Source organism: Paroedura picta, chromosome 1, assembly GCF_049243985.1.
Source record: "Paroedura picta isolate Pp20150507F chromosome 1, Ppicta_v3.0, whole genome shotgun sequence".
NCBI lineage: Eukaryota > Metazoa > Chordata > Lepidosauria > Squamata > Gekkonidae > Paroedura > Paroedura picta.
In genome coordinates, this window is record NC_135369.1 from 13,681,053 (window position 1) to 13,700,940 (window position 19,888).

Genomic DNA, 19,888 nt, shown 5'->3' on the forward strand with positions numbered 1-19,888 from the left:
TCAGCTGGAATTGTGGGAAATCTCCAGAACTGTAGCTGGGAATCTCCAGAACTGAAGCTGGGAATCTCCAGAACTCAGCTGGAATTGTGGGAAATCTCCAGAACTGAAGCTGGGAATCTCCAGAACTCAGCTGGAATTGTGGGAAATCTCCAGAACTGTAGCTGGGAATCTCCAGAACTGAAGCTGGGAATCTCCAGAACTCAGCTGGAATTGTGGGAAATCTCCAGAACTGAAGCTGGGAATCTCCAGAACTCAGCTGGAATTTATTTATTATTTATTTATTTATTTATCATACTTCTATACCGCCCTCCCCGGAGGCTCAGGGCGGTTTACATTCTAACAAGGAACCTTACATAAAACAGTCTGTAAAACATATACATCAATAACCAACAATTGCAACCAAACACAACACAGTATAACAGTAAACAGTTGTGATACAAACAGGTCCAGGGCTTGTTGATGGGATTCTGAGGGGGGTGGTTTATTGATTGAATTCTGAGGGGGGGTGAGGGGGGGAGCAGGGGCCCTTGGTCGCTGTTGATTACGTCTGGTCTCGGCCAAATGCCTGATGGAGGAGCTCCTTCTTGCAGGCCCTGCGGAACTGTTTAAGCTCCGTCAGGGCCCTGATCTCTTCTGGGAGCTCGTTCCACCAGGTAGGGGCCAGAACAGAGAATGCTCTGGCCCTGGTCGAGACCAGACGGACTTCTTTAGGGCCAGGGATCCTTAGCTGATTTGAGGCAGTAGAGCGTAGAGCTCTTTTGGGGGCATAGGCGGGGAGGCGGTCCCTCAGGTACACTGGGCCCTGACCGCGTATGGCCTTGAAGGTAATTACCAGAACCTTTAGTCTGATCCGGAATTCAACTGGTAGCCATTGCAGCTGATGAAGAATAGGCCGGATATGGGACCTCCACGGTGTTGCCGTGAGGATCCTGGCTGCTGCATTTTGAACTAGTTGTAGTTTCCGGGTCAGGGCTAAGGGCAGGCCTGCGTAGAGCGAGTTACAAAAGTCTAGTCTAGAGGTGACCGTCGCATGGATCACTGTGGCTAGGTGTTCCGGGGCCAGGTAGGGCGCTAGTAGTTTGGCTTGGCGGAGATGGTAGAATGCCAGCCGCGCTACCTTTGTGATCTGGGCCTCCATTGTGAGGGAGGCGTCCAGAATCACGCCTAGGTTCCTGGCGGCATGGGCCGTGGAGAGCTGCACGCCATCCAGGGTAGGCAGGCGCGCTTCCTCGCAAGGGCCCTTCCTACCTAGCCACAGGACCTCCGTCTTTAAAGGATTGAGCTTCAGACGACTCTGCTTGAGCCATCTCGTCACTGCTTCCAGGCAGCTGGCTAATGCTTCTGGGGGAGAGTCAGGGCGGCCATCCATCAGGAGGAAGAGCTGGGTGTCATCTGCATATTGATGGCAACCCAGCCCGAACTTCCGTACCAGCTGTGCGAGAGGGCGCATGAAGATGTTGAATAGGATAGGAGAGAGGACCGCTCCTTGTGGGACTCCACAAGTAAGTTGCCGGCGGCCTGATGTTTTCTCTCCTATTGCAACCCTCTGTCCACGATCCTGGAGGAAGGAGATCAGCCATTGAAGGGCTGTCCCTTGTATTCCAGCATCGATGAGGCGGCGAGCTAGAAGCTCGTGATCGACTGTGTCGAACGCTGCTGAGAGGTCTAATAATATCAGCAGTGCCGACCCGCCTCGATCCAACTGGCGACGGAGGTCGTCCGTCAGGGCGATTAGCGCTGTCTCTACCCCATGGCCAGGCCGGAAGCCAGACTGGGATGGGTCTAGGACCGAAGCTTCTTCCAGGTATTCTGTCAGTTGGTTTGCGACTGCCCTTTCTATCATCTTGCCCAGAAACGCTAAGTGAGACACGGGCCTGTAGTTGTTAGGCTCTTGTGGGTTTAGAGATGTTTTTTTCAACAGTGGACGTACCACAGCCTCTTTCAAACCCTCCGGGAATTCTCCTGTTGTTAGAGATAGGTTGATTATCTCCCGGAGGGGGCCCTTTATCTTTATGCCAGCTGTTTTTAGGAGCCAGGATGGGCAAGGATCTAGTGGGCATGTAGTTGGTCTTGTTGTCGCTAGAATCCTGTCCACTTCGGTCAGCGTGAGTCGTCTGAAGTTACTCATAGTTTTCTCCAAAGACGGCCAAGGGGCCTCTAGTTCACTTTTTGTATCTAAGGTTGGGGGGAGGTCGTGGCGGAGTGTCGAGATTTTGTCCGCAAAATGACTCGCAAATGCCTCACAGCTGATGTCCAATTGGCTACTGTTTTGTTGCCCTTCAATCAGGGCAGTGAGGGATCGAACTACCTTAAACAATTGAGCTGGGCGTGAGTCTGCAGATGCGATGGTAGCCGAGTAAAAATTGCGTTTTACTGACTTCACCGCCATCTCATAGGCTTTCATCTGCATTCTATAAGATGTTCTCGAGGCTTCGTCACGAGTCTTCCTCCAAACTCGCTCTAGCCGTCTCAGTTCCCGTTTCTTGTCGCGAAGCTCCTCGGTGTACCAGGGGGCTCGCTTGAGACGGGGCCGGAGAGGGCGTCGGGGAGCTATCTCATCAATGGCAGTCAGCAGTCTGTTATGCCAGTCACTGACCAGGCCATTGAGAGAAGTGCCGGGAGGCATTGGTTCCCGCAGAGCATTCCGGAATCCTATTGGATCCATAAGTCTCCGTGGGCGAGCTAAAATTTGCTCGGCGCCCAACTGAGGAGGTGGTGGGAGCCTTAGCCGAGCCTTTAGAGCATAGTGGTCTGACCATGGCACAGCTGTTGTTGTGACCAGATCCACATCCAAACCTGCGCCGAAAATAAGATCCAGGGTGTGACCTGCTTGATGGGTGGGGCCAACAACAAATTGCGAGAGCCCTAGTGTTGCCATGGTTGACACCAGGTCCTGCCCAATTCTAGAGGACGGTAGCTCAGCATGGACGTTAAAGTCCCCCAGAATTAATAGGCTGGAGAACTGTAGCATCCAGGCCGCCGCCGCCTCTAGCAGGGCAGGCAGAGCATCTGGCGGTGCATTGGGCGCGCAGTACACTAGCCAGATGGTGTCGGGGACCCGCTTGCTAACTGAAAAAACAGGGTGCCCCTTTGAAGAAAATGTCACGCCAGGCCTGGTGAACGATACAACAGGAACAAGCTTTATTTCAGCAACGTGGAGTCCGCTGGTATGGAGTAAGAGCTTCCACCGAACTCCAGGTGGAAGCTCCCTTTTATACAAAACCCACCTCCTTAGGCTGTATTGCCCCACCCAGTACTTGCGGAGGGAACATGCTGATACAATCATGACTCATGCACATATGCGAGGTTTTCCGGGGTTCCTGATGGCCCATTTTCCTGGAACAAAGGGCCATCTCCGGGCCCTTGTCAAAAGGTGGAGGGGGACATTGAGGTTCTTTAGCGGCCATTGCCACCTCAACGATCGGGTGGGGCGCCCAGCTGCCGGCTTGCCTATGATCACCATGCCCTACCTCCGTGATCGCGGGCGCCTCTGATGGCGGGGTTCGGTCCGGTTCCCAAGCCACCAAGGACCGAACCACGACATTCTGCCCCCCCAAAGGTCCATTCTCCAACCCCCCGGGACGGCCAGGATACCGCTTGTGGAAACGTTCAGTGAGTCGGGGCGCAAGGACGTCCGCTGCCCAGACCCATTCCCGGTCCCCCAAAGCGAAGTCCTTCCATTCCACGAGGTACTGCAACTTCCCCCTGTGGAGTCTAGAGTCCAGGATATCCGCCACCTCGTGGTGCTCCCCCCCCGGCAGGACCTCGGGCGCTGGCGGGGAAAACACGGGGTGCCAAACGTCACCGTCCGGAGTTTTTTTTAGAAGGCTCACGTGAAAGACGGGATGGATGTGCCGGAGGTTCTTGGGGAGCTTGAGCTTGACCGAAACTTCGTTGATCGGGGCCAAGACCTCGAAAGGCCCCAAAAACCGAGGGCCTAGCTTCTTGCTGGGCAAATTCAACCGTAGGTTCCGGGTGGAAAGGTAAACTCGATCCCCCGGTCGGATCTCTTCAGCTGGTCGTCTCTTCCGGTCGGAGTCCTCTTTCTGCGCTGCCTTGACTTTGTGGAGCTGCTCCTGCAGCGACTTCCAGCAGCTCCCGGCACGCTTCCCCCACTCGCGAAGGTCGGCCGATTCCCGGGCGGGGACCTCTCCAAGCTCCGGGAAGTGTCTCAGGTCTGTCCCGTAGACGACGGCAAAAGGCGACATCTCCGTGCTGCTGTGGTCTGCGTTGTTGTACGCGAACTCGGCCAGGGGGAGCAGGGGCACCCAGGTGTCTTGATGATAGGAACCGAAACACCGCAAGTACTGCTCCAGTACTTGATTAACCCGCTCGGTCTGCCCGTCCGTCTGGGGGTGGTAAGCGGAGCTCAGCCCTTGCTCGATGTCTAACAGGCGCAGGAAAGCTTGCCAAAACCGGGACACGAATTGTGAGCCCCGATCGGAAATCACCTTGTCCGGCAGCCCGTGCAGTCGGAACACGTGATCCAGGAACATCCGAGCCAACTGTGAAGCACTGGGGACACTGGCGCAAGGAATGAAATGGGCCTGTTTGGAAAATAGATCTACCACCACCCAGATCACCGTTTTCCCCTTGCTGGGAGGCAAGTCTGTTATAAAGTCCATGGAGATCACTGACCACGGCCGGGTCGGGACCTCGAGCGGGTGCAGCAGACCTTTCGGCTTGCCAACCCCCGGCTTGCAGGTCAGGCAGACAGGACAACCACTGACGTAAGCTTTTGTGTCCCGCCGCAGACTGGGCCACCAAAACCGCCGCCGGGCCAACTTCCAGGATTTTACGAAACCGAAGTGCCCGGCGGTCTTAGCATCGTGGCAGAGGCTGAGGGCTTCCCGTCGTAGCCCTTCCGGGACGTAGACAGCCTCCCCCCTCCGCCAGAGACCGGAGTCCAAAATCAAAGAGTCCCGGAGCTCAGCCAGCTCCTCGTCTGTCCCGTAGGCTGCCACTAGGCGGTCTCGGAGCGGGGCGGTCGCCGGGTCGGGCTCCCATTCCTCCCTGGCCCGACGCCTAGTGACGACCCCCCGTCCCAGCTGCTCCTCACCAAACACGGACCTGGTGCAGGGAGCGTACCCCTCCCCATAATGCGGCAGACGGGAGAGGGCGTCCGCGAGGAAATTCTCTTTGCCGGGGATGTGACCAAGCTTGAAATTGTACCGCGAAAAGAACTCCGCCCACCTCATCTGCTTGGCGTTCAGGGATCGCGGTTGCCGGAGCGCCTCCAGATTCTTGTGATCTGTCCAGACCTCGAACGGCTCCTCTGTTTCCTCCAGCCAATGCCGCCATTCGGTGAGGGCGAACTTAATCGCAAACGCCTCCTTCTCCCAGGTAGACCAGTTCCGCTCCGTTTCGGCGAATTTTCGTGAGAGGTAGGCCGCCGGCCTCAGCTGTCCCGCCTTGTCTCGCTGCAGGAGAACCGCCCCGGCTGCTGCGTCGCTGGCGTCGACTTGTACCACCATCGGCTGGGTTGGGTCGACGTGCAGTAGCGTGGGCTCAGACGCGAAAGCTTGCTTGAGGGCCAGGAACGCTGCCTCCGATTTCTCATTCCAGCCGAGCGCTGCGCTGGGCCGCGTGGCGCGAGGACCTCTCCCCTTGGTACCTAGCAAGTCCGTGAGGGGAGCCACTACGGAGGAGTATCTGGGGATGAAGCCTCTAAAAAAGTTAGCAAACCCCAGGAAGCTTTGTAGCTGTTTCCGGGTGCGGGGCCTTTCCCAGGCCAGCACCGCCTGCACCTTCTCGGGGTCCATAGCTATGCCCTGGGCTGAGATGCGGTAGCCCAAATAGTCCAGGGAGGGACGGTGGAATTCGCACTTAGCCAGCTTCACGTATAGGTGGTTTGCCAGCAGGCGCTTTAACACCTCCCTCACCAGGGTCACGTGCTCTTGGGGATCTTGGCTGTAGATCAGGACGTCATCCAAATAAACAACCACCCCCTGAAACAGAAGGTCCTGCAACACCTCATTAATTAGACTCATGAAAACCCCAGGTGCCCCGCTTAAACCGAACGGCATCACTTTAAATTCGAATTGTCCCAATTGACAGTTAAACGCTGTTTTCCACTCATCCCCCTCCCGGATGCGTACCCGGTAGTACGCCTCCCTTAGGTCCAGCTTAGTGAACAGAGTCCCTTTGCCCAGCCGGGCCAGCAAATCCGGGATCAGCGGGAGGGGGTAAGCGTTCCCCGCTGCGATGGCGTTGAGGCCCCGGTAGTCCTGGCACAGCCGTCGGGACCCATCCTTTTTCCGGACGAACAAGACTGGAGCTCCCATGGGACTGGAAGCGGGCCGGATGAAACCTCGGGCCAGATTTTTACCCAAAAACTCCCGGAGGTCCTTGAGCTCACCCTCACTCATCTTGTAGATGCGCCCTTTGGGTAGTACCGCCCCCTCTGGGATGTTGATAGCGCAGTCCGTGCGGCGGTGTGGGGGTAGCTCGTCCGCTTCCCGCTCGCTGAAAACGGCTGCGAGGTCTCGGTACTCTGGCGGGACCTTGGGCTCTGGTATCTCCTGCTGCGCCGCCGCCGCTCCCCTGGGACGCGCCGCCGTCCTCTTGTGGCTGGAATTCTCGTGGGGGACCCGATGCCGTGCACCCACCGTCAAGTCGAACTTCAGGGTCCCCGCCCGCCAGTCCACCACGGGGTTGTGTTCCTTCAGCCAATCCAGGCCCAACACCGCCCGATATCCCGCTACGGGGACCTGGATCAGCCACCGCAGCTCTTGGTGGTCCCCTATGTGGATGGCGATAGGACCAACCTCCTCCCCGAAAGGTCCCCCCTGAATCGGGCTGCCGTCCATCTGGACGAAAACCAGGGGAACCTTCCGAATGCGCTTCGGTAGCCCCAAAGCCCGGGCTATCTGGGGGTGGACCATGCTGTGGTCGCATCCAGAGTCCAAAAGAGCCTCCCCCACCCAACTTAGTCCGTTCTCCGGGTTCCGGAGCTCTAAAATTACCACGTTCGGAGGTCGCGCCTCATGCTGTAGGGGTTTTCCCTCGCACCGCGGGACCTGCTGCCCGGCGCCGTCTACAGCAGGTCCTGGCCGTTTCCCGTCGCCTGGGCGCTTCCCGGTTCGTTGCGGAGGTCCTCCGCCCGGCGTGCCTGCTGGGGGCGTGTCGCACCTCCCCCCTGGGAGAGCCCGCGGTCCTCCCCCCCTTGCCGTTGGCACGCTGCTGCGAAATGTCCTGACCCCCCGCATTTCAGGCACAGACCTTCCCGGCGTCTCCTTTCCCGCTCGGGGTTCGGGGGTCGTTTGGGGCGAGAGTTGTCGGGGCCCGGTCTCGGCGCCTCGGCTGACCCGCCTTTGGCCTCCCGGGGGGGTGCGGCGGCCCAACCCAGGCTGGCTTCCAGCTTGGCGACCACAAAACACCACCCCTCCAGTGTAGACAGATCTTCTTCCGTCCCCTTGATCACGGCCCATTCCCTGAGCTTCGGGTTAAGGCCCTCCCGGAAGTACTCGATTTGGGTCTCCTCGTTCCAGGAGAACACCTTGCCTGCTTCCCTCCGGAAAATGTCTATATAGTCCATAACCCCCCTAGTACCCTGTCGAAGTCCCTTGATCCGACTCTTTGCCTTGTCCTCAGCCTGGGGGTCCTGGAATCGTCGGCGGAGCGCGACCACGAAGTCCTGCAGGTCCCGAGTTGCCGGGTCGCCGCGCTCGGCCAACCCTAGGTACCACTGACCCGCCTTGCCCTGGAGACACGAGGCCACCCCCCAGACCAAGTCCTCGGAGTCCTCATACCGGTCTCCATACCTCCGGGCATGCGTCAGCGCGTGGAGGAGGAACTGCGGGAGGTCGTCCGGCGTCCCGTCGAAACGCGCCTTAAGCTCTGGGGGGGAACGTTTTGGAGAGTAGTCCGACCCCCTCCGGATCCGGGATTCTCGGCGTCCGCCGTCTCGTCCTGCCCCGCTCCACCGGCTACCAACTTGCCCAACGACGCCGTGCCGCTCCCTGCCTTGCACGTCGCTCCTGCGTTGGTCCGGCTCTCGCCGCCCCGTCGGCTCACCCGCTCCCCCGAGATCCTCTGCTGTCTCGCCTCTCCGCTGGCCGTCTCGCCTACTCGGGACTGAAAACTGCTCCGGGTCGGGGTCCGGGGCCCGCTCACCAGTGCCGGGCTCGTCCTCGTCGCTGGAGACGTCCTCACTCGACGCGATCCCCTCCGCCGTTGTATTACCAGTCCCTCCGGGCCCGGCCCGAGCTTGCTCACGGGCTTCAGCTGCCTGCAAGCGCCTGGCCAAGTCCGCCATGGCCCGCCGCAGGTCCTCTAGGGATTCCTCAGGTCCTACCGGGCGAAGCGCCTGCCTCAGCTGGGTGTCCCAGGTTGGGGCCAACCCCCCAGACCTCGGCGCGCTCCCCGCCGTGCTTGGGAACCCCATGGCCCGGCGCCTTCCCTTGGCCGCCGCTGCCGAGGGTCTCGGGGTCCCGGACAGCTGCTCCTGGCCCCCCGATTTTCGGAGGAAATCTCCCGGGGACATTAAACTCATGTTCCCGGGGTTCGTGGGGGTCGAGACCGCCCCGTTGCTTGAAAACGCCATCTCTGGATCCGTCCCGATAAGCGCTCGGATGCGATGCCGACCCTGGAGTTCGGTGGGAAGCTCTTACGATGTCGGGGACCCGCTTGCTAACTGAAAAAACAGGGTGCCCCTTTGAAGAAAATGTCACGCCAGGCCTGGTGAACGATACAACAGGAACAAGCTTTATTTCAGCAACGTGGAGTCCGCTGGTATGGAGTAAGAGCTTCCACCGAACTCCAGGTGGAAGCTCCCTTTTATACAAAACCCACCTCCTTAGGCTGTATTGCCCCACCCAGTACTTGCGGAGGGAACATGCTGATACAATCATGACTCATGCACATATGCGAGGTTTTCCGGGGTTCCTGATGGCCCATTTTCCTGGAACAAAGGGCCATCTCCGGGCCCTTGTCAAAAGGTGGAGGGGGACATTGAGGTTCTTTAGCGGCCATTGCCACCTCAACGATCGGGTGGGGCGCCCAGCTGCCGGCTTGCCTATGATCACCATGCCCTACCTCCGTGATCGCGGGCGCCTCTGATGGCGGGGTTCGGTCCGGTTCCCAAGCCACCAAGGACCGAACCACGACAGATGGCCACGCTCTCGATTGATCCCCATCCGAGGCCAACACATTCAATGCCTGGAATTGATGGCGCAGGAAGGGCCCTGAAGGAGAAAGCCTCTCGGGTCAGGATTGCCACCCCTCCTCCCCGCCCCGCTGTCCGAGACTGGTGGAGGACAGAGAACCCGGCAGGGGCTAGATCTTTGAGGGCAACTGTTTCACCCTCCCTGGTCCAGGTTTCTGTCACGCACGCCAGGTCCGCTCTTTGCTCCGCAAAGTAGTTTTGCAGGGTAGAGGTTTTGTTGTTTATTGACCTGGCGTTGCACAGCACCAGTGTCAGAGGCGGGTTGTTTACCTCAGCCTCCACCCTAGTGTCGCGAGGGATGGGGCGGAGTCTGGAGGGGGCCCGAGTAAGGGTGGTTTTTGGGCCCCTTGGTTTGATGTATCTCCGCCATCCGCTGTCCCTGCCTTTTCCCCTTATTATTGGGATCCCTGACCCCATTGGGGCCCCTGCTTTTTCTTCTTCCTCAGTCTTTTTAAACTTTCTGAGCTCCATGGACACTGTTGGCTTTTGTTCTAGCTAGGGTTGTTGTTGAACCCCGGTTCTGTGCTCTTTTTTGTTCTAGTTGTATGTGTAATTTTTGTGTGTCTGTGGAAGGTTGGCCCTGATCGCTGTTATGGCATCTCACGGCTTCCCGGTTCCACTTGTGTGTAGTTATGTGTTGGGTGTAGGGTGTGTATTGTGTGTATTGTTACGTTTGTCTGGAGGGTGGTCCCAATCGCCTGTTGTGGCATCTCAGGGTTGCCAGTCCAGGGGCGTGTGGTGTGTATGTGATCTGTGTGTTATTTCATGTTGGGTTGGGGCTGATAGGTTTATGAGTCGGGTGGGGTTCAGTTGGGTTGTTAGGGTAGTTGATGGTTAGGGGTGAATTATTAGGTTGGTAGGTTTGGTTGATTGGCTTAATTCCTTCAGGCTGGGATTGGGTAAATCAATTGGTAGCGTTAATTGTTCGGGTGAGTTTGGGCTGAATCAGCTGATGGTATTTAATTATGTTGGGTTGGGATAGATTACTTGGTGGTTGGGTTGGGATAGGTAAATTGGTGGTTGGGTTGAGATAGATCATTTGGTGGTAGTAAACTGTTTTTGGTGGGTAAAGGTGTTAATTTTATTTGGAATGGGTCAGAATTATTAATTTGATTAGCTGGGTAGATGGGTGGGGTATTAATTTAATTGGCTGGGTAGGTGGGTGGAGGTGTTAATTGGCTGGGTAGGTGAGTGGGGGTGTTAATTTAATAGGGTAGGTAGGTGGGTGGGGTATTAATTTTATTGGCTGGGTAGGAGGGTGGAGGTGTTAATTTAATAGGCTAGGTAGGTGGGTGGGGTATTAATTTAATTGGCTGGGTAGGTGGGTGGAGTATTAATTTTATTGGCTGGGTAGGTGGGTGGAGGTGTTAATTGGCTGGGTAGGTGAGTGGGGGTGTTAATTTAATAGGGTAGGTAGGTGGGTAGGGTATTCATTTTATTTGCTGGGTAGGTGGGTGGAGGTGTTAATTTAATAGGCTAGGTAGGTGGGTGGGGTATTAATATAATTGGCAGGGTAGGTGGGTGGAGTATTAATTTTATTGGCTGGGTAAGTGGGTGGAGGTGTTAATTTAATAGGTTAGGTAGGTGGGTGGAGGTGTTAATTTTATTGGCTGGGTAGGTGAGTGGGGGTGTTAATTTAATAGGCTAGGTAGGTGGGTGGGGTATTAATTTAATTGGCTGGGTAGGTGGGTGGAGGTGTTAGTTTAATAGGCTAGGTAGGTGGGTGGGGTATTAATTTTATTGGCTGGGTAGGTGGGTGGAGTATTAATTTTTTGGCTGGGTAGGTGGGTGGAGGTGTTAATTTAATAGGCTAGGTAGGTGGGTGGAGGTGTTAATTTTATTGGTTGGGTAGGTGAGTGGGGGTGTTAATTTAATAGGCTAGGTAGGTAGGTGGGGTATTAATTTAATTGGCTGGGTAGGTGGGTGGAGGTATTAATTTAATAGGCTAGGTAGGTGAGTGGGGTATTAATTTTATTGGCTGGGTAGGTGGGTGGAGGTGTTAGTTTAATTTGGGATCACTCAGATGTGGGTTGATTGTGGGAAATCTCCAGAACTGTAGCTGGGAATCTCCAGAACTGAAGCTGGGAATCTCCAGAACTCAGCTGGAATTGTGGGAAATCTCCAGAACTGTAGCTGGGAATCTCCAGAACTCAGCTTCAGCTTCCAGAACTGAAGCTAGAGTTCTCCAGAAACCAGCTGAAACTCTGGGGAATCTCCAGAACTGTACACAGTATTCCAAGTGAGGCCACACCTTTGGTCTCTACAGAGACCCTTATTTATAAAACCACTACGGGAACTAGATTGGGGTGGGTGGGTGCAAGAACTCTGCGGACGGCCTCTCCTACCCCCCAGGGCCTGGAAGGGCTGCAGGAAGCTGTTAGGGAACTCCCTGGCAGGGGCAGCTCTCACGCAGCAGGGATCTGCAGCCTCCGAGCCTCGGAGGGAAGTGGAAGGAGGAGGGGGTGGTCTGGGGTGGAGGATAGAAGGCGATTGGCTGGCCTCTGAACAGACAGGCAAGCTGGTTGGAGGAGGAGGAGGCACTCAGGGGCGGGACAGCTGCCCTTGAGTGGGTGTTAAGCGCTGAATGGCACTTAAGCCTCCTACAAGCCCCTACCAGAAATATATTATGTGGAATAGAGGTAGGCCTCTACCTGTACCTAAGCAGTTGCTGTCCTCACCTGTATCAGAGGAATTCGACAGGTCGTCCTCCAAAGCTTTGGTGCAGAATACCTCCTGGAAGTCACCTGAGGGAAGCAAAGAATGACAGCCAGGAGACATCAACCCACAGAGCTGTGCCAAAGGTACCCACCCCCATGCGTCCTCCACCCCTCTCTCCTGGGCCAAAGGCCTCCCCTCCATCAATGGTGTCCACACACCATGTACCCCAACTTAATCCTCCCTTGCTCCGTGCTGGGAATCTAGGAATGCTTCTGCAGAAGGCAGGCTCAGGATGAAATGAGAGTGGGAGGTATGTCCACAGGAGAGGGGGCTTGGACCATGCGCATGATGTGGCCGTTGTGTCAACAGGAAGCCGGGGAATTCCCTTGTCTGCCTACATGTGCCTCACTGTTATGGCTGTGTACTTGGAGAACCGATGTCTCCTGTAAAGGTAAAGGTAAAGGTATCCCCTGTGCAAGCACCGGGTCATGTTTGACCCTTGGGGTGACGCCCTCTAGCGTTTTCATGGCAGACTCAATACGGGGTGGTTTGCCAGTGCCTTCCCCAGTCATGACCGTTTACCCCCCAGCAAGCTGGGTCCTCATTTTACCGACCTCGGAAGGATGGATGGCTGAGTCAACCTTGAGCCGGCTGCTGGGATCGAACTCCCAGCCTCATGGGCAAAGCTTTCAGACTGCATGTCTGCTGCCTTACCACTCTGCGCCACAAGAGGCTCATGATGTCTCCTGAGAGGCAAATAATATCATGAGGTCAATTTAGCCTGGGGATGCCAGCCTCCATCCTCTGGAATTACAGCTGATCTTCAGGCGACAGAGATCAGTTCCCCTGGAGAAGACCGCTGCTTTGGAGGGGGGACTCCATTGCATTGTACTCTGCTGAGGTCCTTCCCCACCCCAAATATTGCCCACTCCTAGCTCCGCCTCCAAACTTTTCAGGGATTTCCCAACCCAGCGGTGGCAACCCTAAATCTGCCTGTGGACCCGCAGCTGGCTGTTGGCAGCCCTTGAATATGCAGCGAGGGTGGAACACCGGGCTGCTTCACGAACAAAATAATTTTTATTCAGATGAGAAACAACTCAAAGTCTGAAGAATGTTTTCGGGGGTTCTCAAGTTGGACCATAAGGAAGGCCGAGCGTCAAAGAATTGAGGCTTTTGAATTCTGGTGCTGGAGAAGACTCTTGCGAGTCCCTTGGACTGCCAGGCGAACAAACCGGTCAGTCCTAGAGGAGATCAGCCCTGACTGCTCTTTAGAAGGCCAGATCCTGAAGATGAAACTCAAATACTTTGGCCACCTCATGAGAAGGAAGGACTCCCTGGAGAAGAGCCTAATGCTGGGAGCGATCGAGGGCAAAAGAAGAAGGGGGCGACAGAGAATGAGGTGGCTGGATGGAGTCCCTGAAACAGTCGGTGCAAACTTAAATGGACTCCGGGGAATGGTAGAGGACAGGAAGGCCCGGAGGATCATTGTCCATGGGGTCACGATGGGTCGGACATGACTTCGCACCTAACAACAACAATGAGCAAAATGTTGAAAAAGGTTGGCATAGGGTTAGAAAGCCTTCAAAACCCATCCATCCACTCCTCAGAAATTCCATCAGGAAAAACCTCCAGTTGAAGAGTTCCTAACCCAAAAAAGCAAGAGGAATCCTGACAGTTGGCACCCCTCCGTTGTACCCTGGGTGGGTTCCCTCCACCCTATTCCAACTCCAGTTTGGGAAATTTGGGGAGAGCAGGGTGAGGTTTGGGGAGGGTGGGATTTGGGGAGAGACCTCGGCAGGGAATGAGGCCATACAGTCTGCCCTGCAAAGCAGCCCTTTTCTCCAAATGAATGAATGAATGAATGAATGAATGAATGAATGAATGAATGAATGAATGAATGAATGAATGAATGAATATAAACTCTGCGAAATCCCCAGGCCTCCCCTGGAGGCTACATTAATAGACACAAAGGAACTGTGGTTCTTTAAAGGCCAGATAACAATTAATACACCCTGTTTCTGTTATCGTGAAACAAATGATGTTTCACCTCAAAGAAAGTAATCCGGCACAAAGGTTAATTATCAACAGAACTCTCTCTTCCTTTCCTCTCTTTCATTCAGCTGTGGAAGAGGCCTGGACCGAGATTACAACTCTGAAAGGTAACTCCCGTTCCCGATGTTTCACCACTGGCTTTATCAAGGGAAATGCAGAGGGGGGGGGGGGGGGGTAGGAAGTTCTCTGCAGTTTTGAAAATATGTAGTGAAATAATACACATTCACAAATTATTTCTCTTTGAATGTTCACTAAATAGCCGCAACTGATTTCTACAAAGATCTGCCTCTAATATCAATTGTGTATTAATTGTTATCTGGCCTTTATGAACAGTGCTTTTGTGTATACTGCTTTCGGGTTTTACCTGTTGTTTCCAGCACTTTGTCGTGTTTGCTCACCTGGAGGCTGGCGACCTTACTCCACACTGGCTCATGGGTTAATTCTCCCCACCACCAGGCCTTCCCCCCCCCCATCTTCTCCCAACCCCCTGTCAGAATGAACACGCTTGGGCTGGATCTGCATGGAGCTTTTATTCCAATCCCAGGTCGATTCAGTCCCTGCCGTCTACACTGAATGCGATTTCCATTTTGATTTTGGCCTATTTAAATTTCCCCTCTGCAACAGGCACGATTGATCCAGACTCGGCCTTTCCCCCGCAATATCCCAGAGTGGATATAACCTTCGATATTTGAAAAACTGGCATGAGTAAAAGTGCAGCTCTCGGCTTGTTCCGAACTAACTTGCTGCCTTGAGCCTCCAACACTGTAGAAAAGCTCTGATTGGCCAGGGTGTCAGTTCAAAGGCTTCCTCGTTCCCAGGTTGCAAGCCTTCCCTTAAAGGGAAAGCCCTAACTTCTCTCGGCAGAGATTTTCCTCTTGGATTTATTCCCCCTCTTCTGCTGTTTCCAATCCTCTCCCACCCACTTCAAGAAAAGAAAGAAAGAGACTCCTGCTGTGCTTGCCTCCCCAAATTCTGAGGGGGGGGGGAATAGAGGAAGACCCGAGGTCAAATTGATCTGAATTCAGCAAGATCCACAATGGAATAAACAAAGTAAGTGCAGATACAGCCCCGGTCCCCCACAGATCACGTCTTGGGTGACTGGCTTGGCTACTCACCGACGTCACTGACCGAGGTAATCCCAGGATCGCTGTGGGAGCGCAGCAGGGGGCAGCAGGCGGGGGGCAGCCGGAAGGAAACCTCGCTGCTCCTGCGCTGCCGCCTTTCGGTGCCTTTGCGTCCCGGAAGCGAGGTCTTGGCCTTGACCCGCACCTCGGGGAAGCAGGGTCCCACGCTGTGACCCAGGCCTTCCAAGCGGTGGCAACTGTGGGTCAAGGCGCCCCCTGCCTCCGGCAAGCCCTCGTAGCCCGTACCGGGTGTCGAGCAGGAGTAGGAACGTTCACCCCGGAGACGAGACCGCGGCTCTTCCTCGAAGGGGCCCTGCAAGGTAGGGCTCTGAGGGTGCAGGCCGCACTGCCCACAGTCCACACTCAGGCAGTAGTCGGCCCGGCTGCGCTGGATGGAGCGGAAGAGGACGTAATCCACCGAGCGAGCGGAGCCGCCTGTCTCCAGCAGGCACGAGTCCTCCGAGGGGCTGCTGTCTCCAGGGATGTCTATGATTTCTGACATGACCAGGGAGCCGCTGTCCATGGAAACAGCTGCAGGGGAGAGAGGAGAGAGAGAGAGAGAGAGAAAGGCGGTGGAGGGAACGGATGGGCCAGCAAGCAAAAAGACGTTGCGTTACAATGAAATACAGTGCCAGAGCTGGTATTGTGCAGAGACTCAGGAATTGAACCCTGAGCCAGAGAAGGCATCAGAAGGGCCCTGATGGATCAAGCACAGTGGTCCACCTAGTCCAGCATCCTGTCTCATAGAGTGGCCAGCCAGTTCCTTTGGAGAGCCAACAACAGGGCAGAGAGGGCCTGTCATAAGAAAAGGCAGAGCCGTGGTGGATCAGGCCAGCAGTGCTGTTCTTTCAAATCAGTTCTGTCAGAGCTCTCTCATCTCAGCCCCACCTGTCTGTCTAGCACCACAAGCCGCTTGGAGACTCCTTTGGGTAGAGAAAAGTGGGGTATAAAAACCAACTCTTCTTCTTCTACTTCTCCAAACCCTACTTTTCTATGGCTTCACTCCCAATCTGGAGCTGGAAACTAGGACCTCTCCAGGCCACTCCACCTGCAATACCCCAGGAATTTTCCAACACAGAATTTGGAGCCCTAACGTTCCCAGAGGCCCTTGGAGTCAGGCCAGGCTCTCCCTCTTTCCCAAGCAAAGTCCCCTAAGCTGGTGTCAGGGTTTGGGAGAGCAAACAAGCTTCATCCCCCCCCCCATCCGCCGCCCCCCCGGGTCCGTACCTTCACCGCTGAGCACGACGGAAGGGATTTGGTTACAGGTGCAAGGGCCATGCGAAGTCTCCGTGAACTGCGAATCAAACAGCGTTACCTGCAGAGTGCAAGCAGAGAAAGTCCATGTGAAGTGGGGATGCCAATCTCCAGGAGGGCCCAAAGTCCTCCAAAAATCACAACTGAGCTCCAGACAACAGAGAGGGGGGTTGTGAGTTACCAGGCAGCACCGGGACATTTCCTGCTGTTATAGCTGATCTCCAGATCAACTTCAAGGGGGTGGCAGGTGACAGTGGGTGAGCGATAGGGTTGTGAGTGTCCTGCATAGTGCAGGGGGTTGGACTAGATGACCCATGAGATCCCTTCTGATTCTATGATTCTATGATTCTAGATAGTCATCTGACGGAGAGGCTGATTCTGTGAAGGTTCAAGGGGTGGCAGGTTACAGTGTTCGAGTGATAGGGATGTGAGTGTCCTGCATAGTGCAGGGGGTTGAGGCACTCCACTCGTCACTCCTCACCAAAAAGATGATGAACCATTTACAAACACTCTCTGGGTTCTGCAGGGCCTGTAAGATGCAGCTCTTCTGCCAGGCTTTGGGTTGAGGCCGGGGGTGGGGGGAGAATCCCGGGGTTGATTGATCGAGCTGTGGGCCCCGCCCTATGACATCTGACTACCTGTTCTTCCATCACATGCATGATACGGGTGGCAGGATGGGAACTGGGGAGTTGTTTTTGTCTGCCATCTGCCTTGCTTTGTCATTCGTGGGGTTTGATTGTTAAGTTTTAATAAAACTGTCAACCAGCTCTCAATCCACCTGTTCCTGTGGTCCAGAGTCACTAGGTACAGCCAAATCCTGGAAACGATTATTGAGTATCAGAGGGGCAGAATATCTCCTTATGTTTCGACACCTCTGGGTAACGTTCCACCTGCTGCTCTCTGCTGTGATAGAACACCCTCTTCTATTGGGTTCTCCTCCAATCAGTGAGACACCTTTCCCACCTCTCCCAATTGCCCTCCAAAAAGGGCTCCATGAGTTCTTTCCAAGAACTCTTCGCCCTCCTTTTTAGAACAAAATGTGGACAGGCGTTCTTCTAGCTTCTGTGCCTTCTCCTCCAGGAGCGCTACCGACTTGCACTTGGTGCCTGTGGGTTTAAACAAGGGGTAGTCAAACTGCGGCCCTCCAGATGTCCATGGACTACAATTCCCAGAAGCCCCTGCCAGCATTCGCTGGCAGGGGCTTCTGGGAATTGGAGTCCATGGACATCTGGAGGGCCGCAGTTTGACTACCCCTGGTTTAAAGTTACCCTGAGCTACAAATACAAACATGCCACAGTCAGTACAAGACACAGCCTCAGGCCCATCACCAGTTACGCCACTTTGATCCATTGCGGGAAGAACCAGACCCCTCCTGCAAACTCTGGAACATTCACAGAGCCTTCTGGTTTGATCCACAAGCCAAGAGTCCTCTAGCTTTTGCCGTTTCACGTGCACCAAGAGCCTTCTGTAGCACAAAGGCCCATGCGGCAGAGGGTGGAGCTAGCAGCCCGCCCCAGGCATAATTGCCAACTAATGCAAATTAGCCAATGCAATTAACTGCAGTTCCCTACCACCCAGGTAAAGAACAGAGAAATAAAACAACACTCAAATAGCTCCCACTCTCCTGCAACCTATATAGAATCATAGAGTTGGAAGGGTCCATGCAGGCCATCTAGTCCAACCCCCCGCTCAACGCAGGATCAGACCTAAGCACCTTAAAGCATCCAAGAAAAGTGTGTATCCAGCCTTTGCTTGAAGACTGCCAGTGAGGGGGAGCTCACCACCTCCTTAGGCAGCCTATTCCACTGCTGGACTACTCTGACTGTGAAAAACCTTTTCCTGATATCTAGCCTGTATATATATCTATATACCCTCACACTCTGTAAGAAAGCAAGTGACAATCACCAGTAGCTCCCGAGCTGGCACTTTTTCCTTCTCCCTGCCCAGCTGCTTGTGCATCACAAGGTAGGTTTTATTCCCGCTGTTTCCCAGTGTATATTTTTAGTTGCCCTTCTTCTCCCTTGCTCTTGGACTGCCTCTACCTTCAGTGGTAGCCATATAGGCATCATGCACACCGCCCTGTATCAGAACTCCAAATGTGCTCACCGGCTCAGACAGGTTGGGATGGCCTGCTCTATCCGATGCGTTATCTAGACTGGATGCAGTAAAATATATTTAGATTGGATAGGGTTGCAAAATCGCTTACCTGGCTATCCCCATGGAGCCCCATAACAGCCTCGTAACTGGGGGGGAAGTCCGTGGGGTACAGCGGCACAGGGCTGTCCATGGAGCCGTTGTAAGTGATGCTGCCAAAGGAAAAAATCTTGTTGGTTTACGCCAGGCATCGGAAACCAAAGAATATCCCTAAGACACAGGAGTGGTTGTCGAAAATAAGAGAGGTTTATATTCTAGCGAAATTGACTCTTTGCCAAAATAATAATAGAAGAAGAAGAAGAAGAAGAAGGAGAAGAAGAAGAAGAAAATGAGAAGGAGAAAGAGAAAGAGAAAGAGAAGGAGGAGAAGAAGGAGAAGGAGGAGAAGGAGGAGAAGAAGGAGAGGGAGAGGGAGAAGGAGGAGGAGAAGAAGGAGAAGAAGGAGAAGGAGAAGGAGAAGGAGAAGGAGAAGGAGAAGGAGAGGGAGAGGGAGAGGGAGAGGGAGAAGAAGAAGAAGAAGAAGAAGAAGAAGAAGAAGAAGAAGAAGAAAATGAGAAGGAGAAAGAGAAAGAGAAAGAGAAAGAGAAGGAGGAGAAGAAGGAGAAGGAGGAGAAGGAGGAGAAGAAGGAGAGGGAGAGGGAGAAGGAGGAGGAGAAGAAGGAGAAGAAGGAGAAGGAGAAGGAGAGGGAGAAGGAGAAGGAGAAGGAGAAGGAGAAGGAGAAGGAGAAGGAGAAGGAGAAGGAGAGGGAGGAGGGGAGAGGGAGAGGGAGAGGGAGAAGGAGAAGAAGAAGAAGAAGAAGAAGAAGAAGAAGAAGAAGAAGAAGAAGAAGAAGAAAATGAGAAGGAGAAAGAGAAAAGAGAAAGAGAAGGAGGAGAAGGAGGAGAAGGAGGAGAAGAAGGAGAGGGAGAGGGAGAAGGAGGAGGAGAAGAAGAAAAGTTGGGTTTTATACCGTGCTTTTATCTACCCAAAGAGTCTCCAAGCGGCTTACATTCACCTTCCCTTTCCATTCCCCACCAGAGACACCCTGTGAGGTAGGTGGGGCTGAGAGAGCTCTGAGAGAACTGCTCTGTGAGAACAGAAGAATCAGGACTGTGACCAGCCCAGGTCAGCCAGCTGGGTTGCATGCGGAGGAGCTGTGAGGCAAACCCAGCTCCCCAGATTAGAAACTGCCATTCCTAATCGCAGCACCACGCTGGCTCTCCGGGTTGAGCTTTTGTGGTCGCGTGTGATACATAGAATGGATTCAGTAACATATTAGTTTTCTGGTGATGGGCTCACTTTATGTATGAAGGCTAACTGGGGGGGGAGGAACACATTTGTGACATTTCATATGATTTTTTTTTATTATGCATATATATCTGTTTTGTGAAATAAACAAATAAAAGAATCTAGTTATCTATGAAGAATGAAATACGCCCCTGTGCTTTCCACCTAGGGCTGCCGGCCTCCCTGTGATTACGGCTCATCTCCAGACTGCAGA

General features: G+C 54.3%; 1 protein-coding gene across 1 annotated transcript in view; it reads right to left on the minus strand.

Annotated features, from left to right (window-relative positions):
- The window catches only part of ENTREP3 (endosomal transmembrane epsin interactor 3), a 65,821-nt gene that overhangs the window by 23,890 nt on the left and 22,043 nt on the right, over positions 1 to 19,888 (minus strand). Inside the window, 4 exon segments of the mRNA XM_077322464.1 lie at positions 11,845 to 11,910; positions 14,992 to 15,531; positions 16,228 to 16,315; positions 18,461 to 18,560. Coding sequence (XP_077178579.1) covers positions 11,845 to 11,910; positions 14,992 to 15,531; positions 16,228 to 16,315; positions 18,461 to 18,560 — 794 coding nt within the window.